Source organism: Egretta garzetta, unplaced genomic scaffold (genome assembly GCF_000687185.1).
Source record: "Egretta garzetta isolate BGI_Z169 unplaced genomic scaffold, ASM68718v1 scaffold85, whole genome shotgun sequence".
NCBI classification, from domain to species: Eukaryota; Metazoa; Chordata; class Aves; order Pelecaniformes; family Ardeidae; genus Egretta; species Egretta garzetta.
The window spans coordinates 2,353,589-2,381,395 of NW_009259718.1; the positions used below are offsets into that span (position 1 = coordinate 2,353,589).

General features: G+C 37.3%; 1 protein-coding gene across 1 annotated transcript in view; it reads right to left on the reverse strand.

Moving 5' to 3' along the window:
• Positions 1-22,851, reverse strand: part of SPAG17 (sperm associated antigen 17) — a 106,228-nt gene extending 83,377 nt beyond the window's left edge. The window contains exons 1-5 of the mRNA XM_035894608.1: positions 22,819-22,851; positions 20,566-20,706; positions 20,112-20,171; positions 3,668-3,799; positions 2,462-2,477 (exon numbers count right to left, since the gene is read on the reverse strand). Coding sequence (XP_035750501.1) covers positions 2,462-2,477; positions 3,668-3,799; positions 20,112-20,171; positions 20,566-20,706; positions 22,819-22,851 — 382 coding nt within the window. The remainder of the gene's footprint in view (positions 1-2,461; positions 2,478-3,667; positions 3,800-20,111; positions 20,172-20,565; positions 20,707-22,818) is intronic.
• Positions 22,852-27,807: the final 4,956 nt, after the last annotated feature.

The following is a 27,807-nucleotide window of genomic DNA, read 5'->3' on the forward strand; positions in this document are numbered from 1 at the left end:
GGTAAGTTATCATTGTAGCATTTGTGCAGAACAAAGAGCAGACTGCTGTATGATTTCAGTGGTTCAATTTTTTTATTTGAATACTTTTCCTGGTCAGGCACTATAATGTTGATGTGGTAAAGCTGCCTTGAACACTCTGCTTCATCCTTCTCAAACACACCATTCAGTTTACTATATTCTTACTAAATCATAGTGTTAAGACTTCACATTAAAAAGGAACTGTGAGAGGTAGGTAGACATTATACCTACAAAACTAATGAAATGCATACTGGTAGAAAGACAAGTAAAGAATCGCTGTGCTCTAGTTACCGCCACTACAGCACTTACATCAGTCAGAAACCTTCCCTGGACTGAAGGGAAATAAGACAAAAACTCGATTTCTGTTAAGTCTTCAGCATCTCTCTTAACACTCTTGAGTATGGTGTAAAATGGTACCAGCACTATTTTTCTTTGATGTAAATATCTGTCTACTATAAACTAGAACCAAGAGTCTTGAGCTCATTTCACACAGGATATTACTCAGCCATTCTCATTATTTTCAAACAAAACCACCTACATTAAGTTCTGCTCAGTAATTTAAGAGTAAAGAATGAAAAAGATTTTGTAAGTATCCCAAAGCCTCACACTATAAATCCAGAAAGCTCAGAGCCAGTCTAAAATTAAAATAATCAAAAATGTATTAAGGTAAAGCAAGGTGCTGGAAGAGCAGGAAAACCTCCACCTTATTTCTACCCAGCAGCAGGACCATGCATTAACTGTGCAAGAATGACATTTAAGGATTGTAAAGCTAAATTAAATACAACTAAACTATATTAACTTAACTTACTGTTACCATCCTGCTAGTGTCACTTTAAAGGCTATTAAAGCAATAAGAAAAGCTCTCCATGCAAATGAGATAGGGCAGTTCAGTTGACTCTACACAGTTGCTTTCCCTAGATTGAGCTGGAAAAGCAGACTTTCCAGCTAAACCAAAGCAGAAAAATCTTTTCCTGCTTCCCCTTCTTCATGCATTCCCTTTCTGTAAAATTTTGAAATACCTTCAAGAGATTCTTAAAACTATCTGTACTGTGAAATGGAGGATTTAGATGCTTTCATTATTTTCTTTCAATTTTATTCCACTTCAGACATTTCAAACCGAAGATTTTGATAGTACTACTTTGACTCTAAGCTGATGAACACATCAAAACAGATGATACAATCATCAGGCTACAAAGTTCACAAATCAGCTTTACCTATTGCACCTGCACCATTTTGTATAATTAAGTCTCAAATAAGCAGAGACAAGCAAACTTGCCAAGATTCCAACAAAGAATACTAGTTGACAATATCTCAGGAGTAAAAGCCTCTTCTTTCTAGGACTTTCCTTTTCCCCTCAGTGTTCCATTAGCTTTACAGTCTGTAATTTTGTTATTTTAAGCTTCATATTACAGAATCTTACTACCTCAAACAGTTTTCTAATTCAGAGACACTCCTCTTCTGCATATTAGTTTAAATGCATACACCTGTCAATTTATGACAAGCTTCTGCTCCTACTGAAATACAGAAATTTCACGATGGTTTATTTTTGTTTATTCCCTTGCTGTTTTTCTTCTGCCAATCTAATTCTATTAATTGATCTCTATTCTGAAAAACAATGGACAGTTACGTTGGCTTTCTGAGAACTGATCTGCTAGTAAAATCCTGGTTTCAATCCCCGAGTTGTTGGCAACAGAACTTTCACTGTACAAGCTAGTTGGAAAGGATTAAAAATTTTATGGTAGACAATTTAGAGTTAGAATTCTAAATTAAAAGCCAGTTTCTGCCCGTTCTGTACTGCAGAGCATCCTCATAGCCAAGAGTCCTCCCAGTTCTTGACTCTGTTCTTCAACTGCTGCTCTCATGTTTGCCTGTCACGGTTTGATATAGATATAATCCAGAAGAGCCGACAACTTTGTCCAGGTTGCTTGGATAAAACAGAGAAGAAATTCTAAGTTCCAGAGATTCTTCAACCTTCAATACCGACTATCCTCAGATTCCCCAGGAAAATAAAATTATACTTACAAGAGTAATCTTGCCAAATCAAAGCTAAAGGCTCAATTTTAATATTGAAGTACCTAATATTTAAATTTCAAATTTTTATTTTACCATTTACTTATCAGCACTGACTGATATCTAAAAGAAAAGTCATTTTTTCTCCATTCATTACAAAAAATCTGCTCTATAGCTTCAGCCTCTTAATTTCTCTTCAGATTGAAAATGCATTTTTTTTCCCCTCAGATTCTTTATACATTTCTGTGGCTTACATTATCATTTGCTAATCAATTTTGTAATTTACTTCTATGGGAACAGGACACACCTTTAATATATTGCCTAGCATTTAAGTTTCTTGTGCGCTATATTTTATCCACTAATTATTCCCACAAATAGAATTACTGATAAAGAAATGTACAGACTTCTCAACTACACACAAAATCCATTAAACCATTTTCTTCTTGCATCTTTTACATGCATAAAGTGCTTGGGTCTCCATGTCATCACATTTTACTTTATAGTTTTTGATCAATTAACAGGGTAAACTATTGCAGCAATTATGAGACTTTCTGGTAATGGTCTTCAGCTGCATGAATGTTTGCTGGAAAAGGACTACAGCAAAGACCAACTGTTCGGTAAGTTGCTGAAGTGTACTGACAACTTTTTTTTTTTTATTTACAGATGTTAGAAAGCAGCTAGAGGTCTGATCTGATTATGATTCTGCACAAGCTTGGTGAAATTCCTCCTAGAAGATACAAGTGAACTGACTGAGACAATCTTGGAGAATATGTGGAAGCAAGTTTTGGGAACACTGGAAAATGTGGCACACAGTTCTGAGAAGCAGATTTCAAGATATGAACTATTTGGAGAGGGTTCAGAGGAGAGGAATAAGCATAATAAAAAACTAGAAACCATGACATACTTGGGTTTGTTTAGTTATGTAAAGATTTCTGCAGAATGGAGGATAAGAACTGTTGTCCCCATACACAGTGAGAAGTGAAGCAGTAGCGGGTTTAAATTAGGGCAGGGTCGATAAGGTTAGAAACCTTTTCCAAATGGCTATATTGCAGAGATAGTTGAGCAGTAATACTGACTGCAGTAGAAAAGTGAAAGCACAGGAGTGGAAGGTTTTAAAAACAGGTTCAACAAACATCTGCCAGGAATAGTTTATGTATATTTTATCCTGCCTTAGCACCAGAGGATGGAATAGATAACTTCTCCAAATTTCCTCCAGAGAGGTGATACATGATAACTTCTTCATAGTGCTGCTCTGCATCTATCCTTGATACCTCTAACTTAATAACCTCTCCTACCTTTACTTCAGCAGAAATATATTCAGCTGAGCCAGTTTCTAGTTCTATTTTCTACTAGTTCTAAGACTCAGCTAAGACATTACTACTTATTTCACTAGCAAAGGGTTCTTGCACAATGTTTTTTCTATTATTTTTTTTCCCTGTCTCACCTGCATTTGAGTAATTGAGAGCTTCTTCTCCAAAATCTAATTAACTTAAAAAGATAAATTTTATTCACATTGCTCTTCAACTACAGATCTAGGAAGTTTAGCATGAGGAGAAATTTGAATTTATGTAAGCAGCACTAGAATGGAAGTGTCCTCATGAAGTTAATCAAGCATCCTCCCTAAGGCATACTATAGTACCTTCTTTTCAGCTTCTCTTCTCTGAAGGTCCTTCTGTTTGAGACAAAGCAGTTGAAATTTCAACAGTTTTCCAGTTAGTGTTACAGGAATTTCTTCACCACTATCCAGAACAGCTTTGGCTACTTCTATCACCTGCAGTGGAAAAAAAAAAACCAACCAAAGTAACTATTACTTACATAATTTTAATATTGCATTTGACACATATTTTGCATGCTGAAATAAGGAAGTGCTATCTCACATTGTACAATGTGTGGGTCAAAATGGCCACACTTTCAGAAAAACAACATATCAGTAAAATGCATAGCTGTTCTTTGGTTCCTAAGACCTCAAATGAAGTTATATCTGCTACAGTATGAGATAAAATTAGAATGGAGAAAATTTCTATGATTTATGTACGGGTCAACAGACACACAGTTCTCACAGTAAAATGTCATTTTTTTAAGGTGTTAAACAAAGAAGCAACATTAAGCAACTACTTATTGTAAAGTAATAAATTAAAAAGCATTTAACAGATAGCAAATCAAGGGGAATAGTTTGGAGTACTGTTTACAAAGTGACTAGTGTCTGAGGCACTAGCCCTGAATGAAAGATAAAAACTTCTGGAAGGGAATCTGAGAGGGTCTGTGTTGGTGAAAATACACCCCCTCCCTGTGTAATTCTGATTCCATTGGTATGCAGCCTAATTGGGGTGAAATAAGGCTATTGAGTTTTCTTAGGGTGATGACAGCAGCGGGAACATACAGCTGCATTGTCCAGATGTGTGGCATTGACAGGCTGTTTTATGACTATGTTTTTTACAGCTTGTTTCCACTAAATTTCATACAACTCACTAACATCTGGGCCGTTTTCCTTGGAGCCTCATAACCACTTTATTTACTGCGAAAAAAATAAAATAACATAAAAATACCATAAAAAGTTGTTATATGTTTCTTTTCACTTGTGTTGTCTCTGTAATAAAGTTCACCTATGTAGGAAGCGCTGTTGAGGAATAATATAACCATAATATTTTCCTACTTTTGTTTTTAAGCAACCATCAGCATTATTTATAACCATGGGCTGAATTAGGTGTTACTCAAATGTTCTGACATGTTTCTCTTTTCCCCTCTTGGAGCAATTACAGTTGGGCACATATGGTGTCAATTTTGCTTGCTAACATTCAGACAATGAAGGTGCATACTGCATCTCACTGAACTGTGTCTTGTCTAAGACAACCACCACCATTAGCTTTGAGCTTTCATAGTTTCTTGCCCAGCTTAGAAATTTTCACTTCTCAAGTAAAACCTAGGTAAGCAAATGTAGTTACTAAAAATGCTTCTCTGAGTAAAACAAAGTCTGGATTCCATTTTGGCTATTATATGCCAAATTATTGTTTCAGACAAATGAAAGCAAAGTACAGAAAAAGAAGTATCTTAAAATTCGTATTTTGCATTTATAAACCCTCCCAAAACAATCCTGTCCCTCCAACACTAATAAATCTGATGATCTCCTTAACATACACATAGGAAAATACGTCACGGTTAACATCAGGTCTGCTTTACATCTTTCATATTCAGAATAAGACTACTTACTGGTCACTATCTCAACAAGTCAGCCACAGAAGGCTTACTGAAAAGACTCCCATTGACTTCAGAGTCACAGCAGAAAATCAAAGATATGTTAAGAACAGACTTTAAAACTCCCACAGACTGTAGGCATACTAGAAACTATTAGCTATTCCAACAAAAAAATAGTCACCCAGAGCTACAGAAAATCTGTGCTCTGAAAGAAAGAGGCTTTGGTAGAAATATCATTGTAACTTCCCTTAGAGAGAAAAATTCTCATATAGTTTTTTTTGCAGAAGTGGTGTTAATAGCCTATGGAAAGGGATGCTTCCCAATTGCCTAACCTAGATGAGTTGCACATTTCTTGAAACACAATAGAGGGAAAACAGGCGGGTTCTGGAAGGATTCCTGAAAAGTGTATATATAGTAACCCAGCTCGATGGCAGTTGCTGATTTACTGTTCATGGAAGAAGGAAGGAATGCTTAGACTTTTTTACAACCTATTCTTCCTGAGAAGTTCAAAGCATTTTACCAGTCAAAAGCAATGCATCATGATTATTCCTATTTTGTAAACACAGAATGCAGAAACAAAGAGACTTGTCCAAGGTCTATAGTGAGCTGGACAACTCTGAGTGGGTAGGAAGGACAAACTTTCTTACGCAAGGCATTAGAGAAGGACAAACCAAATTGTATTTAACAGGGGTACATTCCATGACCGTGGATGGAGGTCAGACAAATAAGACAAAGACAAAATAAGAACACTACATTTGGCAACACAAAGAAAGCAAATAGTTTTTCATACAGCAATGTAAAACCTCCTTTACGCATAAGCAAATAAAAAACAATCCCTCATCACTGCTAGTTTAAAGACAGAACATAGATTAATCCATGCACAGTAGATAAAAGAAATTAAATTATTTACACTTATGCATGTTTACTTCATCTGTGGCCCTGTGAATTATGCAGGCACCTGGCATAAACAGTTAAGAATCCACAGAGCCTCAATGAAAAAAAAAAAGCTGAAGACAAAGACTTGGTAGGAGTACTGAAGGAATTTTTTGGGATACTATGAGGTGGATTCATTTCAGATTGGCTATACTTCATCCCACCAGTGATGACCTTTTTCTTATGTGAGAAACCATGGAAACTTGGATGGAACAAACTCAGTTAGGTAGGGCCTCTTTTCCTTTAAAGGAAGAGGAAACTTAGCATTCCTCACACAGCAGGGGTCACATCTGTGAAGTGCAGAAAGGCTTCAGTGATGCAGTATTTGATCTCATATGGTGGCAGTATGAACCATGCAGAGATTTAGCTGCCTGGTGCAAAGGGCATGTATTTCAAGCCATTCAAACACTGCATGAATGCTTGTAGGTGACACCATACCATTGGCAGATGCCAGCACCATTGAGATAGGAGATGGGTCTTAAAAGTTAGGGAAACATTTAAAGCCAGAGTCTTTGTGGTATCTTTCTTTGAAATGCCTCCTTTTCAATATACAGAACCACTGTAGCTGCTAAATCATAATCAGAGAAGTTTTCAAAGTGATAAATTACATTATCAACTTTCACAGCTTTATCACTACTTGGAAGCAGTAGCATCACTGGCTACGAACAGTGGTCAGCCCATTTCATAGTGTAGTTCTCCCATATCCAAGGTGAGATTTCTAAAGCCCTGTCTTCCCTCTTGTTCTTGAAACTGTAAGATATCTAGGCCATGTCATATACCTCAGACTCATAGAACACTTCCTAAAAGAAGCATAATGGTTCCTAGAAGAACTCCTCAGTAATTCAAATCCATTAGTAGCTGACACAGTTCAAGCAAATTTGAAGCAGGAAAGCCATCAGTCAAGAGACTCTATGGATTACACATACCAACCAAGTTATTATTTACTGTTCAAATGTATTTTCCTGAGCAAGCTAATAAAAGTGGAGGGGGAAGCAATCTTCACTTACTACAATCTACCACCAGTATCATGAATCCCTCACAAGCAGCCTTCAAGACAGACTAGGCAATGAAAGCTGCATGTGCCATACTGATAAATTTATTTTGTCCAAAGAAGACTTCTTTACACATACTATTAAATATTTCTGAATCTGCTGATGTCGTTTCATTGACTATAGCATACTACAATCGATCATTTTCAAAGAATACCAGGAAGGCACTGAGCTGACTCAAACAACTTCTTTCAGATCACACCTGCAGCGTGTTGAAAGGCAATTTAGTCTCTACTATCAGATCATTCATCTAATTTCATTTTTCCTCTCAGAACCTCTTCGCAACTATGATGTCAAAAGATCAAAAGATCATTATCCTTCATTGGTGAATTAATGACTCAGAATTCAAACTGAGCTTAAGGACTCATGTAAATCAGTAAATCAATTGCATATCTGAACAGAGGTCCATATAGAGCTTATGCATCCATAAGGCAGACTGTAAAACTTAAGTTGATGAATTAATCATCTTCGTTAATCAATGAAGACTCTACCAACATGTATTCCAGAGAATTAAAACAAAAATTAAAGTGGATTTGATGACTCCTCCTGCCCCTGAGAGTCCTTTTCAAAGAAACCTACTGAAATAAGAATAGGACACCTTGACTATTGAGCAATGCTGAGCAAATACCTATGCTGTTCATGTACTAAATATCTGCCTTTCTATTGTGAGAACAGTTCTCAAAGCAGCAGCAATGGCTGCTTGTGCACTAGAAAAATATGTTGTCACTCACTCATATGAGTCTGGGTTTTGCCAAATCACAACACAGCTTGATCTGGTTAGCAGAAACCTAGTTAGAAATATCCATTGTAAGAAGGTCTGTTCTTTAAACCTCTCTCTACAGAAAACATGTGACCTGAGGGCATACCTTAACTGGTTTAATCTCAGCAATGTAGAATGAGAACTAAGACATGCGTACAGCGTATGTGTCTTAGTGTTACAAGTACTTAAATAATGTTTTAAGGGAAATACAACCAGCTGAATAACCTAATTTAAGTAAAAATGAGAAAATACATTACATAAAAATTAGGATGTCTTTTCACCTTGGCTTTGTTAAAGGAGCTCATAGAAGAGCTCTCACCACCTATGACATGTATGTCCTATGGCTTCCTGAGCACCTAACTGCTACCAAAACAAACTGCTTTAAGGGAAGACAAAATACAATATGAATATCCGGTGATTCCAAAGATCAGTCGTTAGCATTGCTATCTCAGGAAGGAGGAGTTTTATGCGTAAGGGAAAGTTTTCTCATGTGACCCTTCAGATACCTGTTTCCTCTTAACAATCTGATTGGGGGGAGATAGTTGAAATAGCATTTAAGTGATTTCTGAAGAACTCTTACCTTTTAGAACCCAGACCTTTTTAAAAAGAGGAAAGGCCAGTCTGCTGTGATCTGGGCTCAGAAGAAGAAATAACATGGCTATGATCAAACTTGAAATGTTTACATTTCAGTGGTGTGAATCTGCCCAGCAAGTCTTTCCACTGTGGAATAGAATATTTTACGCTTCCGAGAAGTAAATTGTCTCCAGTAATTCCAGCCAACTGGATCCACACAAGCATTACAACGCTAAAGGATTTAGTCACACTTTTCTAACATTGCATGGCTAGGAAGAGAACCCCATCAGAGGTGAAACAAAAAGACTTAAGAAGCAAAGTTGCCTCATCAACCCTTGAGCTGGCAGAACCCTTCTAGCTACATCTTGCCAAAGTTTCCTGAGCTGCTGCAGAACTCATGGGCCAGGAAGTCCCAATGGCCTCGTGGCATTGGCACCACAAAACTCCTAGGCAGGATCTTTCCACCTTGATCCAGCTTTGCAATGGGGCTCCAGGCATTTTAAAAAATTTTCTTTTTCTTTGGTGACAAAGGATTCTGGGGTTATCTGCTCTACTTGAGAAAAATGTCTTACACTCTGTTGTCCTTAATTAACCAATTATAGTCACCTGAAATTTTTGAAGGCTACAAAACAGACAACAGCATTTCCTTTAGCTATTGGCAGAATCTCTCTATCAATTTAAGGATGACATTCTTACAGACTTAATTGCTGTTTTCTCTAGTTGTGCAGAGATTTCAACAAAACCTGCACAGAAAAAGCAGGACATTTTATACCAAGTTGCATGCATACAGGAAACCTTGTAATCTAGGAAGCAAACCCAAGGTCTCACCAGTGTTCTAAAGCAGGTTTTAAATAGACAGGTGAATTTCAAAAGGTATCAAGTTTCTTTCCTAGAAAATAAATTGTCAGCGATTTTGAGTTTTATGAATGGCCTCAGGCCAAATAATTACAACTAACAGTAGTAAACTAATAATACATGCAGAGGGCATTGCTTCTATAATCCTAGAATTAGGATTATGAACAGTCACTATTCTGAAATGGAAAGAAAAGATTAACACGTTCAATTGTTTCATGTAAATAATAGAACCTGACCTCTCAGATTTTAGGAACCAGAATATTAGAAGACACAGATTGTTTTCCTGCAGGAGCTCAAGACTTTTTGCCCCAGTTTCAGAACCTGGAAATCCTGGTACTTCTTAACCTGACATATTGTCCTTAGAGGGGTGCCTGGAAAGGGATACTGAACTGAAGAGACTTTAGAAATTGATTACAAACAACTACAATTTCTAGGACTGACTGGTTTGTAACAACAGTTGAGTCTCATGGAATAAATAAATCCCAAATGGAAGGCATATAATTTGGTAACTCAAAGGACTACACATGCCACTATGGATCACGCAGTGGCATTGGACGCTCTGACAATAGTAAAGGCTGATGCAAAGACATGGTGGTATGTCTTTACGCAGGGTAATATTTTATTCTTTCTAGGTGGCATGGATTTCCTATATTTGAAATCAAAATCCCTTTGCTGTTATCCGAGGCTTAGAACTATTTAACTGATCACACACACGCCTCTAATGCCACTAGGATGACCTAGGTCATTAAGACATCAATACTGGTCCGGCATATAGAACACAGAACTAGGCAAGATCCTTGCTGTTCTGGAAAGGCAGCTGAACCCAGGTGAATGCTGCTTCTTTTGTCAGGACATTTTCTTTTGTTTCCATTTGGCGAAGTTATAAGTAGGCATTTTCCAATTATATGCTACTGTCTTGGATATTGGTGCTAGCAAGTCAATTGTCTGTGCGAGCAATTCAGCAAGCATTAAGAAGTCCACCAGTGAAAGTAAGAATTAAGGTGAGCAAGACAGGGAGAAGCTTGTTCAGCTTTTTCTCAGTGAGTTCTAGTAAAATCTTCAGGATGTAGGAAACCCTGGAATACCTTAACATTATCTAGGAGGAATGTGAATAAACCAAGTTTGCAGTTCATCTAAAGATGCCACAGATTTGTGGCCTGGACTGTGATAGTGTCTGTTTGGAAAAAAAAGTTTGGCACAGCCATGAATTGTCGCTATTCAGGTGGCAGCAGAGCAAACTGAATTGCTTGTAAAGGTCTCCTGTAAAGAGGGGGGTAAATCTAACCTCAGCTGATATGCAGACACTGGTAGTCTTCTCATAAGGCTCACTTGTATTGATATTTACAAATTGCTGAAGACAAATGGGAGTTGTGAAACTTGCTAAACCTAAGCTAACAAATTTTTTCCTTAACATCCTTTTAGGTAAACTGACCTAAATACTTGGACCCAGGAGGCAAAGTCATAAACTTCTCCTCAGAGGACAAGACAATAAATATCTTGGGTTAATGTGCCACCTCATGCAGTGGGATTGTTTACAAAACATACTGTATTCTGTACTGTGATGTACCTCGTAGGACCTTGGTAACAGATACAACAGAGCTGAAAACAGATGAGTAGACAGTGCCCACAGCAGGATTTAAAGTCCCTTATCCTTCCCTGGAGCCAGAACCTCCCAAAAAGGCATCTACATTGAACAACAGTTACCAACTGTTTCTTGAGCATTAATCCTCTGCACACACATACAGTGCAAGGGCCAAGTCCTTCTGCAATAACATTCTTTTAACTTACGTCCACACGATAGCAATTGACAAAGGCTGACTGGAGAACTGTTCCATTTTATTATGACATTTAAGACTGCTGTATTTCTTTTGCTCTGTACTAGAATGAAAAATAAAATTAAATCTTTCTATCCTTCTGACCATGGCAGCATGGCTGCAAAAGTTGTTTTTACTGTCAACAAAACAATGACACCAGACAAGTTTTGGCTCCTGAACTATTCCATTTTACAAGTACTTTTAAAATTAATTTTGTTCTACAGTGGAATGACAACAAAATCTTTCTAACTTCCATTACAATATAGAATTCTATTGACATACATTTTTAGACTAAGAAGGCTAGATTTTAATCTAGCCTATACTTTTGAGAAAGCCTGTTCTTCATCACAATCTGTACACTTCCACAAAAATATCTCACCTTTACTTATATGTTTCCACAAGAAACCAAAACATTTCCATAAAGTACTCCTGACTAGCATTATTTCTGAAATTGTTTCTTCAGTGACACATATCCAGGCTACTAACTAGTCTGCTCTCCTCCAGATACCATGCGATTCATGACAGCTTGTACCTTCTTGGGTGAAAATACTCCTTGCCACAAGTGTTATGTCTGTGACATTAAGAGTTTTGTTTTAATGCCAAGCTAAAACCAAAACTTTTGATTTTCCTGCCCTAGGAATGTACTATAACATCCTTAACACAAAATAAATGCATATTCCTTGTCCCTAGTGCTGCCCTCTTTTTTTTTTTACTGAAGATATTGTTAGAGACAGTAGTGAGAGAATAAAAAAAAAAAAAATTATGTAGGACAATAGAAAGGTATAAGCTAATAGAAAGGCATGAGGTATTTAAGACCTACTGAAGAGAGGACATAGAAGTTATTTAGAAACAGAGTAGCTATTCTTAACTGGTTTCTTGAAGGAAATTCATACCATTGGGGTGAGGGAGTAATAGAATAAGGTCACTTTGAATAATTATGCATGTATAAATTTTTAATACATGTTAAAATATATTTATTATCTAATTATATATAATTAGATATAATATAATAATATATAATGTATGCACAATATTTTTATAGATATAAACTTTCATAATACAGTAAGAGCACATATCCCAGGAACTACACGCTCAGTTCCAATCTAAAGTGGACCTTCTCTTTACATCATGACATGACCACCACTTCAAATAGTCTTACCAGCAGCAACCCGCACTTCTTAAGTCTACGTTCTACACACTTGTAGCAAAGCATTAATTCACAGAAATGCTTGAAGACTGTTTTTAATCCCTTGTTTGCTGGCTAAATTAATTCAAAATTTTACACTTCAGCTTGTTCATTGCTATGTTCTACTAAGAAGTTCTTAATATCTTGGGTTACATATTTTGTGTTGGAAGTGACAGAAGAGAAATGTTTTATTTACACCTAGAAAACCCAAGGATCCTTCTGTCTCTGCTACAGCTTATTGCCTATTAAGGCAAGAATTACCGTGAATGTTACACAGTTTCCCAAGGATTCTGACAGCACAATTTTAGGGAAAAAAGCAAACCAAAGAAAAAAGCCCAAGTACCATATAAATAACTTTTAAACAATGCAAGGTTCTGTTTCTAACCAATAACCTTTTAGTCCTCCAAATGAGCTGTACAAAGCGTGAATTAATTAAGATTTACATGCAAGCACTCAACTGAAATGGATTTTGATGGCAAAACTGTGCATGTTATGCTTAGCAGTAGGATTTAATTTATGGGTCTCTTTGGTTTGTTTGTTGAAACTGCACAACTAGATTGATATCGCAATATGCCTGGTGATATGGTTGACTGTTACGTATCTTGATTCAGACAGCAAAAGTGGAACTTCCGCTTTTATCAGTCCTGAAGTTTGAAGTATCTGAGTGGATACACCTTCCCTGTTAGCAAGGAGGTAAAATGAAGTGAGGTTTTGTATGAGAACCATTTGCCATGCAGATCTGGAAGCAAGTTGTCCTGGTTTCAGCTGGGACAGAGTTAATTTTCTTCCTAGTAGCTGGCATAGTGCTGTGGTTTGGATTTAGTAGGAGAGGAATGTTGCTAACACACTGATATTTCAGTTGTTGCCAAGTAGTGTTTATACCAGTCAACGACTTTTCAGCTTCCCATGCCTTGCCAGGTACACAAGAAGCTGGGAGGGGGCACAGGCAGGACAGCTGACCCCAACTGGCCAAAGGGCTATTCCAGACCATATGACACCACACTCAGTATATAAACTGGGGGGAGTTGGCCAGGGGACAGTGATTGTTGCTTGGGGTCGGGCTGGGCATCAGGCAGTGAGCAATTGCATTGTGCATCACTTGTTTTGTATATTTTTTATAATAACTATTATTTTCCTCTGTTGTTTTATTAAACTGCCTTTATCTCAATCCATGGGTTTTGTTTTTTTTCTGATTCTCTCCTCCATCCCACTGTGGAGGTGGGGGGGAGCAAACGAATGGCTGTGTGGTGTTTGGCTGCCTGCTGAGTTAAACCACAACACAAGTCAACAGGAGAGTCAAACAGGTCCTGCGTTCAGCCAACAATGACAAGAAGCAGAACAATTTGTAATAAAAATTCTATATTCTCTTCTGTTTAAATACTAACAGTAGCTTGCATGTCACATGCAGGAAATGTTTTCTTGCTTGTCACAAGCGAGAATCAAACAGATAATTTAGTGCAACAAGATGGGTAATATCCTAGACAGCCAGATTTTTAGAAGTCCTCACTATTTCAGATTTAAGGAAGAAAAACAAGAAAAACAAAGGAAAGACAACGTGCCAGCAGAAATAAGGAAAATAACAGATTTACTTTTTTAAAAAACTGTATCAGGAAAGAAATATCATCAACATGGCATTGTTCTAGTATTAAATGGAAACAGTAGAAGAGTCAATAAAGATGCAGGAAAACTAGGGCTAATCAGTGATTTTTCTGCTACTGTTAATAAGGTTGTATCATTTCATTAATAAGCAGTTATTTCCAACTGTGTCAATGGAAAGTTGCAAAAAGTCAGCTTTTAAAGCTAGGCATACCAAAACCCAGTAGACCTGGACAACATAATCAAAGTAGTATTAAAAAATAGATAGCTGAGGAGCTCTTTATATGATCAATACAATCTTCAAGCAACTCTTGGAGAACAAGGGCAGTTATAAACTAAATAAAAGTAAGCCGATGTCACACCAATGCTAAAAAAAAGGAAAACTAGAATAACATATGAATTTTAAGTACTGGCAACGTAATGCTGATCGCTGCAGAGTAACAAAGGAGCTGGTATTATGTCCTTAATGTCCTAACAGAGGATTCAATAAACAACAAATAAAAGGAGGGCAAAATAATTATTACCAATTCAATTTTGTTCTTTTTTGGGAAAAAAAAAAAGAAGGTGGTTTTCTCACAAAGAGAATAGCTTCCTCTGATAAAACTGTAGTTCTACTCGAAACAGATAATAACTCTGATACAGTGAAAAGCACAATTCCCTAAGTATTCCTTCACTACTAATTTAGCAACAAGCATTCTATAGTTAATAAAGCAGTGACAACGATTAAAACTCATTAACTGACAGATTTAAAAATGCAATAACAGTCATCATCAAACAGGTGAGTTTCTTGTTGGGTCTGAAGAATACAACCTACTGAGACTACTCTATTTAAAAGTTTGTCAGTGATCTGGAGAAGACACAAAGTCTTCAATGATAAGATCTCCAGAAGAAACAATAAGCACAGGAGATTTAAAGAATATAGTGGAAAACTCATTCATACAAAGAAATTTGGTTAATGTAGTTAGCATAGTGCAAGAAAATAATGTGATTTGATTTTGTTAAATTATGAGACTCACATCTCAGAATAAAGAAAATAGGCAAATTTACAGGACAGAGAATCTCTAAAGTGATAACTTTGGAAGGACTCATTGGTTAAGGGTGAACCAATCAATCCAAAATTAGCTCTCAGTGTAAGGCAGCAGCCAAGATAGCTTACACAATCTTCAGATTTGTATAAAATGAGCTATCAAATAGGAGTACATGCATTATGTTATGCTTATATTTTATATGTGCTCAACAAAAAAAACTAAGTCCATTTGGTGTCCACAATTAACTAAAAATAGTGAATTGTAAATGTTTGTTAGAGAAGATCCGCAGAAATTATTAAAGAATTGAAAAATAACCCATGAAGGAATGTATTATACATTGCTAAATAAAGAGAAAAATTAAGGGACAATTTGAACACAATCTCAAAGTTTCTACACAAAGAAGATTAATTGCAAGATTTTATTTAATTTAATAAATATGGCTGTAAGCCATATACTGAAACATACATTTACACTGAAACTAGAAGTAACTTTTATCAGGAAAGGTCTTCCCCAGAAACAAATTAAGTTGTAGCAGATTCTCAATTGTTTTCAATCATTTAGAAAAAACATCCAATCTTGATTTTAAACATTTCAACACACAGATTGTTGAAGAAAATAGTGTGACCAGTGGTACAGGTCACAATAGTCTCTTCTGCCAATTGAATCTATCTATCTACTCATTTCACAGAACATAAAACACACTGGTGATAGCAGCATTGGTAAGGAAGCCAACTCTTGGGCTACATTGTTTACAAATTTTCTTTTCAGTAGCATTTCTCACTAAAAAAGAATCAAAACAATTTAGTGATCTTATTTTGTGCATATATGTGTATTTGTAGCATTCACTATGGTCTCTTGGGAAAACAGATCACATTTACACTTGAAAAACAAGTCCAAAGTCTTCACACCTGATCAGAATAGTTAGCTCTCAGAGAATCATAGAATCATTTAGGTTGGAAAAGACCTTTAAGATCATCAAGTCCAACTGTTAACCTAACACTGCCATCCCACCACTAAACCATGTCCCTAAGCACCTCATCTACCCTTCTTTTAAATACGTCCAGGGATGGGGACTCGACCACCTCCCTGGGCAGCCCATTCCAGAGCCTGACAACCTTTTCTGTGAAGAAATTTTTCCTAATGTCCAACCTAAACCTGCCCTGGCGCAACTTCAGACCATTGCCTCTCGTCCTATCATCCATTACCAGGGAGAAGAGGCCAACCCCCACCTCACATAACTCCCATTTAAATCCTCTTGTAAGCCAGAACACTGTAAACCGTAACAACATAAGCCTACAACACAAGGCATTTAACAACCAAGCACTTCTCAGCCTAGGCTAAGAACAGATAGAGCATTGCAGCAGTTCAGAGATGAAGGGAGAAGGAAAAACTTCTTTTCAAAATAGTGTGTCTCACAGGGGAAGGAAAGACGGAGAGAAGAAAAAAGGCATCATTAAAGACAGGGTGCAGGATTTAAAAAAAAAAAAAAAAATCACTTGCAAGAAACTTTCCTTTCAACTACATCAAACAGAAACTTCCATTACATTTGAGGTCTGAAGCCCAGATAGTCCATTTACCTTTTCCCTTCCAATCTGAATGCCTTCTCCAACCACCTACTCCTCCCACCCCCTGCAAGTTATGGGTTTTGCTGCTATCAGAGACCACTCCACTTGCGTAATGGACTCTTCCCCTGAGTTGTGTCCACCTTTTCTACTTAAAGCATGCTTCCACTCTTTCACAGCATACTATACAGAGCCTAGCAGAAAATTATTTACTCCTTAGGTTTCTATTTATATATATACATAAAATTCTGCCATGGCTAGGAACTTTCCTAACTTGTGATCATCCATATCTGTTCTCAAGGAATCATAAGTCTAGTGAGGATTTCTAGAGCGCAGTGCACATTGCTCTGCTGCCTCCCAACCTCAAAATGCAGAAGACCCCAACAGAGTTAGCTATCTACCCAGTGATTAACAGATGGGAAATACTTATTTACAACTAATTTATTCTGCTCCAGCCTCACAGAATTCCAGCCTGCGAATGGGCCAGGATTTAGATTTGGCCCCTGATTTGACAATATTTTTCAGTTTGACAACTATAGGTAGGAGCCATACTGTGAGAAAGCAGAATTAATATATTAAGTCTTGACAGGTAGTGGAATAAAGATTATTATGTTTAATTGCAGTCAAGCCTTTTGGTTACATGGGATGGCTTGTCCAGGAGATAAGTCAGAGCAGTGTGGGGAAGGATGTCGCTGTTACAAGACTTCAGTTTTGCTGGCTTCACAAGCGCAGGGACACTTTTGAAAGCAGTGGTCTGGCATCCACATCCCATGCCACTTGTGGTTTTTTCATCTTTCCATGACCCTTTATCCCAAGCATCTCAGCTTATCTGAGAGAACCACAAAATTGTTCCACATTTCTCTCCCTCCCATCCCCCCCTCTCTCTCATGGCTATATCCCTTATTCAACTTTCCATTTTCAGCAACGCCATCTCTCTACTTCCAGTCTTATCACATGAAGGGACCACAAGGCTCCATCTTCTTTCAAAATATTTTCTTACTATGGTACTACTCTGAAGCTCCAGTTTGTTCCCTTATGAGTATGGGACAAGAAAGCTTCTCAAAATTTCCTGGGTAATGTAAAGGCAACTTTCCTGACCCTGTCCCAGTGAATTCAACAAAACTGGAAAACAACTCTTAAGAGGAAAAAAAAAATCCTTCCATCCACACAGCCCCTGATCTCCATCTCACCAGAATTTTCAAGCAGGAAGAAAAAAAAAAAAAAAAAAAAAATCAGCTTCATGAACAAATCTAGTATGGAAAATATAGGCTTGAATAGATTTTCAAAATTCAAAGCTTGGAAACTAAACCACTATCATATGTAGTAGTGGTAAAGCACCTTAATTACATATGACATTACCAACCTTAATAGAAAGCTGACAAAACAAACACATAAACAATAAAAGATACATACCTTGCTTATAAAATGCATATATTTTGTTCAAACATACTGCAGTTTTAGGTCTTGTCTGTTGAAAAAACTGTACATGATAAATTAATCTGATTCATTATAAAATCTGTTGGTATTTTACAGGAAATGTAACATTTTCCCTTCCGTATACAAGACAAAAACCCAATTTCCACAGCATCTTTAAGAGAGAGACTCAGCCTACCATCAAGCAAGTGCTGGAATTAGCACCAAATTACAAATCAGGACTTCTACTCCCATCAAGTCACTTAAGAGACAGAAAAGGTGTTAGACACCTAATTCTCCTGGATTTGGAAATCTTTTAGCTACATAGTCATAAACCCTGATCCTCTTCACTTTGTACAATATGAATGATAGGAAATACAACATGGTAAAATGATAGAAACCCTGAAGGGAAATAATTTAGAATAGACAAAAGGAATTATTTTAATATAATATGTAATTAGCTTGCAATATACCAAGAGCAGTTTGTTGAAGTTTCTTGATTTCAAGCAAGCACTGCAGACTGCTGCACCGAAATTTATTAAACCCCCCTGCATTTCAGTAGACACAATGTACAAGACCAATGACACGGATAACAATGTTACTAATAATACTATTAATAACCACATTACTATGCATGTCCCAGTCCCAAATTCACACACATGTACACATCAGAAGTTCAAAGACCATTAAACGTCAGGAATCTCATTTCAAGTCTCTCTAGAAAGGAATATGTGCTTGTGGAAATGCCAGTGCGTTGAATCCTACCACAGAGAAAAGAACCATATGCAGCGAAGACAGAAATGCTCCTCTCAAAAGAAGATTTCACAACCCTGTGTTCTGTGCTAACCTCGTACTTGTTTAGCCTTACTGCAGTGAAAGCTTTGAATGCACAAACTGCACATGGACTTCAAGTGAATGCTCAGGAGCAAATTCTGCCCAGAGAAGCAGGATCTTAGCGCTTGTGGCAACATGATCAATCTTTTAATTTGCTACAGCCAGAACGGAAACTGAGTCCAAGCAAAAGGTCAGAACAGGCATTTTATATTCTCTGTTAAAGGAGGGGAGAAAAAAATGTCTTTGAGGAGTAAAGTAAGTAGCTAATGAGACACAGCACTGACAGCTGGAATTCAATAAGTATCCACTTCACAAGGAAAACTGCTCTTAGTAATTAAATACAGGTATCATAGAAAGCTTCTGCTTAGAGCCAGACTTCAAAATCCTTCTGTCAGTAGGACTGAAGGGGGTTTACATCCCAGGTAATATAAGGGTGAGTTTGCCTGGGAGCCTAGTCCTAAACAAAGAGGGTTAATTGCATAAAATTCACAGTCATGTCAGTGGTAAATAATACCAAAGGGACTTGTTCAGATAGTAGTCTGGCATTACTGAAAAACAGACTGCAACTAAAAAGACCTGTTATAAAGTCCACCAAACCCTGAGACACATAAAAAGTTTATTAGTCATTGCAGAACTAAAATGCAAACAAGATCTTTTTAGAGTGATCCAAAATTCTTTATGCACCAGGTCTGTAGGGTCATAAAACTCTACCTGAGAAAATTTTAAACAATCTTCTAGTTAATCACAGGATTTTATAACCTCTCACAAGCTCTAAGTAAAACATTAACAAGGTAGGGAGAAGGAAGTCCTCTTTGTACTAAGCATGATTCCTAACCCCGCTGACATACCCCACTAGAGGAACCAGCTTAGAATTTAACATCAAACTGAGATTATAATGGGTATTAGTACACAGAGACAGTGTTTCATTTATGGGACTGCATTCCCACAAATGAAAGTATAAGTCTAAATTACTGGGAGCATCTGGGAGAGCAGAGTCTAATCACTTTTCTGTAATTTGTGACACCACCATCAAAATCTGACCACATAACATATTCTTAACACAGTAAAACTCGTATCCCTAAAAGACATCTTGATTCTCACTTAATTAGCAGTCCAGTAGAACACTGTTGGTATCATAAAAATCAAGCATTTTAAGTATCTAGATGGCTGAGTGGTTTTACCAGTTACATCCAATAGATTTGCATTTACTCAGGCATACATAACGCAAACAGCTGTATTTACCTCAGTGTAAAAGAGCACTGACTCTGCAATACATGTTTTAACCTACCTCATAGTACATAGGCACATCCTTAACTTTTTTTCCCTTTTGATTCCCAGATTCTCTGATCTGCAAGGAAATAAAGCATTGTACTATGAGAAGATTTTTAGTTTACACAAATTATTTTACTCATTATTCTCTTTTGAAAATGCTACACTCACACTCCAAAATAGTGAGGAATCATCTCATGGTACCCCTGTACCTTAGGGAAGGAACTTCTGTCATCAGCATCTTGAAGAAAAGTCTGTAATGAAACCTCACTACTTACAGGGAGCAGACCAGCTTATACAGTGAGCTTTTGTTTTTCCATTTTAAAATCCCACAAATTAGTGTAATTTTAAAAACTTCCACACAGTAGTTAAATTGAATACGAAATTTATAGTTACCACAGACCAAAGAAGTTAGTATCTAGAAGCGAGATCCAGAGTTTGTTTTGTTATTAGAAGTTCCATTCTTGGAATACCTGTCTGAAAATGTCTTCACGTGTTACCACGCTGAAAAGCTTCCTCTGTGGCACCTGCACAGCAAGAGACAGGGCCTTGGTGTGGATTTCATCCTCAATTTTGGTCCCAACAACAAAAGCGATGCTAGGCTTCCAGTCATCCTATTTTCCAAAATAAAATATTTAAGGTTTTAAAACACAAGCAGACAAAAGCACTTCTCTGCAGTTTCAAGGAGTAATCCTGTAGAGATGGCTGCTCCCTTTAAGACATATTCAACATCACTGTATTAATCACACTGAAATAAATTGTATACAAACCAAAAAAAAGCACAACTACCTTTTCCCAATTCTTTCTACCATCAGGTGGCAGCATTATGCTATGGAAAACACAAATGCCTAGTAACAACTTCTACAAACCCCTTGTAGGCAAACGCTGCATTAGCATCCCACAAAGATAAAGTAACTTTTACATGCCATTTAAAGATTTGACAGTTCAGTAAGCAAACAAGAAGTGAATTTTGGCTATATGTATTATTGTCATTGAATGTATGTATTATTGTGATTATTTGCTGTAGAAAAAAAAATAAATTTCAGCTCCATTAGATAATGCCCCGATACTATTTTCTGAAGATTGTAGCACTATTTGTATGATGTTTATAAGGGTATACTTATGCATACCATGGTTCTTACACAGTTTCACTAAGTATTCTGAACTAAGAAAAATTACTTATCAATAGCAAGTTGTATTTCACTACAATATTGGCAGTTTTCAAACATTTGCAGTAAAATAGGCATTTTTATGGAAAAAAAATCTGATTTCAGCATTCAAGAAGTGCAGAACAAGAGGAGATTGGAACATGTTATTTAGTGATACATATCCACAAAATCTTCAATATTATGTAATTTAAGCAACTTTTACTCATTACTCTTCTTTTCCATTTCTTCTGCTTTAACCTACTGGAATCCTTTTCACAAAGCAAGCAGCTATCTCCAGCACATCTACATCTCACTCTGGAGTATTCCTTGTCAGCACAATTGGCACCTGAACTATAAGCACTTCCAATGGTTGTGCTGTACACTCTTCAGGAACCACCAAACTCTTTTTTTTCATTGCATATCTGCACATGTAAACTGCAAGGATATCAATAAAGCTGCATAAAGGTAAACATGGAAAGAGCTTCAGAAAGATCGAGGTAGCCCCAAGACATTGTCATGCTAATCAGGACCAGGCTAAGCAGAGTCATATACCAGTCCAGTGTGCATCATAGCAGGGAAAGATTTTAAAGACAAATTTAAGAGAGGGTGGTAACTTTTGGATTTTGATGGAAATATTTTCATACATGTATATTACACATGAAGTCCTTGTGGAAAAGAGGAACAAAACCCGAGTTGATGTTAAAGGGAAAGGACAGTTCCAAAAAAAAAAAAAAAAAAAAAAAAAAGAAAAAAAAAGTTAGATGTAAATGGTAAAAGGAAAAATTTCTTTTTCCAGTTTTACTGCACCCTTCTTCATTTGTGCCCTCTCTTAGCTGAAGAAAAGCCTACCAAAATGTTTGCAATTTGAGTAACTGATGACTCAGGATGGGAGAAAGCAACAGTTGACATAAGTTGCAAACTGCTTGCATGGAGGGAAACAGTTTGTCATACTCTTAACAAAGCATAACATGAATATGGCATGATGTGATTATACATACATGCTCCATTTTTTTAACCACAGAATATTCAGAGAAACAAAAAAGATGGAAAGATCACCTGGGTCACTAAGTGTAGTCTTCTGAAACTGCAAGTAACTACCGAGCAGATACCTAATCCAAAAGAGCCCTTACAGTTCCACACATCATAAACTTCCTTGATGTTTTATAGGAGCACAAAATAAACCTTAAGTTTTTAAAATTACAAAATGCAGGAGGGTGCAAGCATATCACTGATGCTCCAGGAGCATGCAAACATGGTGGAATTTATGAGAGAGGAGTGTCCAGCCGACCTGGGGCAGCAGGCACTGCTCAGTGGAGAGGCAGCAGCAGCAATGGCCTGTGTAGGGACTGCGCCCAGTACATTGATTTTCTCTTTCCCCCTTCTAGTTGGGGGAGAAGATGGGAGATGATACTTCCTCCTGCCTTAAGTTGCCAAGATAGCTACCGGTGCACAGCACTATGAAAGAGCTAGGTATTCCAATATTATCAGCAAAACACATGCACAGGAGTTGCAGTTAATCTGAATTCAAGTTATAGTTGTAATTATATAGCTGCCAAGAGTTGGAAACAAAAATTTTACCATTCTTTGAACAGAGAGCATTTCGATGTCCATACTGGTATACCAACACATAATTCTCTAGGCTTTCAGAACTGAGATTGAAATGCCTTCGTGTGGCAGCATCCTGGTGCTCCCAGCACTGGCCAGCAGAGACAGAGCCTTTAGAACAACCATCCACCTGCAACACGAGCGAATGGAGCAACTGATACCACTACGCTGTCCTCTTCAGTGAGGACCACCAAAAGCTGGGAACGAGGCTCAGTAAGTCGCACAGACAGATGCTGACAGCAGAAGACGACCAAGACTCAGGAATGTCAGGTTCTACCCTAGATGTTAGGGGAAGCATGGTCCAGCAGAAATATAGAGCCTACTCCCACAGCTTCCTGCAGTTCTTCAGATATGCGAAGAAATCTCCATCAGAGTCCTAAAACCTCTACCTTATGCCTTCTTCGGTTTCTCCTTATAACATGCTGGTATCTTGGTGCCCACAAATTACACCTGCTTAGCACTAATTAACATCATCCTGCAACAATGATGTCTGTAAAACCTGTCTTCCTTACAGTCCTGTCTCTTCTTGATATTTCCACCCCTTGGTCACAACTGTCCCTAGCTCATTCCTCCTTCCATTTCCACTCTCTGCTCCTCATCTGAGCTCCTAATGCTTCCCATGTCCATTACTTGTTCCCCAGCTCTTGTCCCAAGTCTCCTTCCCCAGCTAGTCCCTAGTTTTGTTATCTGATCCCACTTCCAGTTCTCCATCCTCACACTCCTTCTCCAAATCCTTATTCTCTAGCCCCTCTAGTACTTCCCAGGCACTTTCAAAGTTACATTTGAGCAATGAGACTTTTTGCTTCACGATACTTGTGCATTCCCTGACTTCCACTGTGGTTCCCACCTTCACAGCAGCCTGTAACAAAGCATCGGGGTAAGTCCTGCTTGTGAAAAAATGGATTTTTCAAAAAACTTAGGATTTACCCAATACAGAAACATTCTCAGGAAAAGGTGTGCCCTCAGCAAAAGGCATGCCCTTGACATCAGTGAGGCACATCTTCTCCACCGCTAAATTCTCTGCTTCAAAGAAACAAGCTGCTAAAGCTTCTCCACAGAACAGCTATGAGAATATCTATAGCATAAGCAAAACACTGGCTAATATATTAAAAATAAAATACATGGAATGAGTCTCTACAAGATAACTGGTAGTGAAAATTATAATCCCACCTAACTTAATTCTACAGAAGTATACGCAACTTGATACAAGGTCTTTGTCATAAAAATGTAAACAGCATTAGATATAGCCCATAACCCCCTAGCTGCAAAATGAAAAAAAAAGGTATTCCTTTTGTAAAAGCTGCAATACCTGGGAATTGGCGCTAGATAAATAACAGAAATAGCTACACACACTTCAACAGGGAATAATGATCCAGCACTCTCAGAGTCACTAATAGCATGTCATCTATTTCCAGACTGACCAATTTTGAAGACCTCAAAGATCATTTTTCAGAAAAGCTGAACATTGAGAGCAACAACTGAAGTCAATAAGGACAGCAAATGTGCAGCGTTAGTACATAGTTTAAAGGTGTTTAATTGACTGTGCTCTTTTCTGACCTTAAAAATCTATTATTTTTGCAATATTGCCCTTATATTATCAATACTGTAACAGTATCCTTAATGTTCAAGGCATGGAAAGGATGGAGAAGAAACAGACCCTGCTTCTACAGCTCACCACCTAAAATCACAACATAAAACTGAGAAGGAAAAGTAGTAAAATGTATATGGTTACTTTAAAAATATTTTCTCCCTCAATATACAACTGCTCCTCTACTGAGTTTAATTCTGTCAAATGTTATTGTAGAAGTGAGACCTGAGAAAGGATCCGAAAGAGGATAGATTAGCAACCCTAAGGCTACCTCAAATGAGGTTCCCAGCTTAAAGAACTGGATAGAGAAAACCATAAAAATAACTACTGGTAAAGCATGGAGACAGCTTAGGGAGGCTGCCACTGAAACTATAACACAAGCACTATGTACTGTGAATGAAGACGACCAAAATGCAGGGAGTAGATAGCCCACAGAATCAACAATGTTGATTCAAACACGAATGAAAAAAAAATTGAAGCATTGTCATTGGTAACTGAATACACCTTAAACAATCTGAAACAAGTAAGGGCAGGCCGACCACTCTCACTGGAAAACACCCAGTGACAATTCATTGTCACAAACGGTACCGTCCTGTGTCGTGTCGTGTGTGCCCACCCCCCGTTTTAAAACCCTTGGCCATGTCAAGAGTTGAAATGCACCAAAGACTGTCTGAGTTAGATTTTTTTTTTTTTTTTTTTTTCCTATGTGGGAAGCTTGTCTGTCCCTCAGGTGAAGAGGCTCCAATCCCAGCAAGATCCACCTAACCCTGAAAGCTCCATGTAAGCAGCCAGCAGTTGTCCAAAACACAGAAGTTTTCCTTGTTTTCACAAAACACAAAAGGTGCCTCATCATCTCCTGATTTTGTTCTCAGGTTTCCACCGTGTCCCCCTGTAACATGATTTTTTTTCCAACTGTTAAAAACCAGCACACATAGCCTACTTAACTTATTTATCACAGGAATATTGGAATAGCATAGGTACGTCAAAAAAACCCTCTAACTTCAATTCACATGGAAGAAGAAAACAGACATAGCTCACAAAGTTTTGTTTCCTTTTTAAATGCATCTTGTTTTCTCTGCTTCATTTCCTAGACACAAAAGGGCAACTATTCTAGAGGAGGCATTTGAAAAAGCCAGGTATATTGTTTATTTTTGCAGTACCAGTTTCTAGATCTCTTTGGCCAGGAAAAGCATCAAGCAGTCATCTCACCCTGCCCCCTTTCCAGGCAATCTGAGTATCTGTCATTTTGCACCATCACTTATTCTTGTGTTATTTAATGGGTTTTGGTTGGGTTGGTTTTTTTTTTTTTTCTCCTCTTAGGGCCACAACTAGAAGGTTCATTTCATTACAGCACAACTTCAAATTTAACTGTAACAGCTGAAGAGAAACATTTGAAAACTTAAACTCCAAACACTTCAGCATTAAACAGCAAGGGTTCTCTAATCTCCTGATTTTTAAGTAATGCCTCAGAAATAATGAGATTTATTAGTGATTTATGAACACTTAGGGTGATATTACCTCTAGCATTCTTTGCTTTCAACAATGAGGGAACTTGTAAATCAGTAAATACAATGAGCATTACTGGGAAAGGTTGCTCATCAGCAATTTTGTAGCCCTCATGTAGTGACTGGGTAGGGCACCACTGCTAAGAAATCTGCAAGCCTGCTTTCCTTATCCACTGATTGACACAGGCCCATATTACTAACGGATTCTGGTTTTAAGAGCCTGAGCTTTTGCTGTATAATCTGGGCAGGTGAGAGAGTATCAAAACTCAATTAAATGTTAATTCCTCTCTGAAGAGGAAACAGTATGAATAGTAATCACAAGTGGAGCCATCCTATTCAGAACATTTTGAATGGTTTTACAAGCTTTAATTTCAGTCCAATTTTCAGGCCCTAAAATGCCAATAAAATGAGAGAAACCACACAGATGAGAAGTCAGAGCAGAAGGCGGCTTCCAGTTGCTATGCTTAGTTATATCTGCTAATAAGAAGATATACTAGATTACAATTATTTCAATTGTTAAGGGCTGTATTAACCCAGAATTCACCTTTCACTTAGCAAATATTGCCCTTTAACTATTTGAAGCACGCAAAGTTTAAAACTAAGAGCCTTACTTTATATTTTACAATTTAATTCTGCAGTGAACCTAAAGTATCTTGACAAATATCTGAAGGCAAATACAATTTGCTTCTCCATAGCACATTAGAAACAAAAAAGATGTATATAAACTATAATGAAAATTCCGTATTTCCTCTGTACATGTTTTTAAGTTGTCTGTTTGCCAGTTTTCACAGTGCGTTTAGTAAAAGCAATTATTTGGTTAGTAAATACCATTTCAATCATATTTTAGTTAGCATAGCCGTCCATAAAATCTTAACAGCACTGGTAAAATGACTCCTTTTCATAGATCAGACTAATAAAACATTGTAAGCCATAAACACACATTAAAATGTGAAATTTCATTGCTCAGTCTATCTGGTACAATTTAAAACCAGTTCTAGTAAATTCCCTTTGACTCCACTAATGGGAAAGAATATTCTCTAAATTGATACAAGTAAAAGATTTTAAAACTCATTATACATGAATTACCAGGAGAGAAATTTATTTAATTGATAAGAGTTCCTGCCATCTCCCAAATAATTTCAGATTCACATGGTATATCACATACAACACTGAGAAATAGTTTTCTGCAGCGTGTCTGGTGACACATGCAATTAAAGTTGCTCAACACTCTCTTTTTACAGGCTGCTTTCCGTTCCTGGCCTTTATATATTTGAGTTTAAATCTTGTATGCTCTAAGCTTATTGGGGGGGCCATACGGATTAGTGTGGTTAGGCTATTTGGAGAATGAGATTTGATTTTTAAAAATAATTTTTATCCTTTATTAAAAAACCCTATGTGATTAAGTAATTAAGATATTAAATTCCCTCTGTGTTCAAAAGGAAGGAACTAAAATTTGGCAGCACAGCCATACTCGTGTCAAAGATGTGCTTTTACAGAGCACATTTATTTACATTAAGTATACCCACATTTGGCCATACTTGATGAATCTTGATTCACACATGCTCAGAAGAGATTTGTTGGCATTTGACAGCTTTGCACAGAGTATGCTCCTGCCCACAACTGTAAGAGATGAATAATTTTCCTGCAATAAGAAATTTCAGTGGTTGCCCAGAAGCCCGAGTTCAAGCTGACCACAGCAGGGAGACAGTTTTTCCCATGTTTCCAAGGCTCTGCCTGCTAAGTGACACAGAGAAAGTAGAATAAGCTTAACTGAACAGAAAATGGTTGGACAATACCAGAATTAAAGAACCAAGGAATCTTAACTCAGCTCCCTTGTGTATAGGCATTACAATAATCTTTAACTAAGTG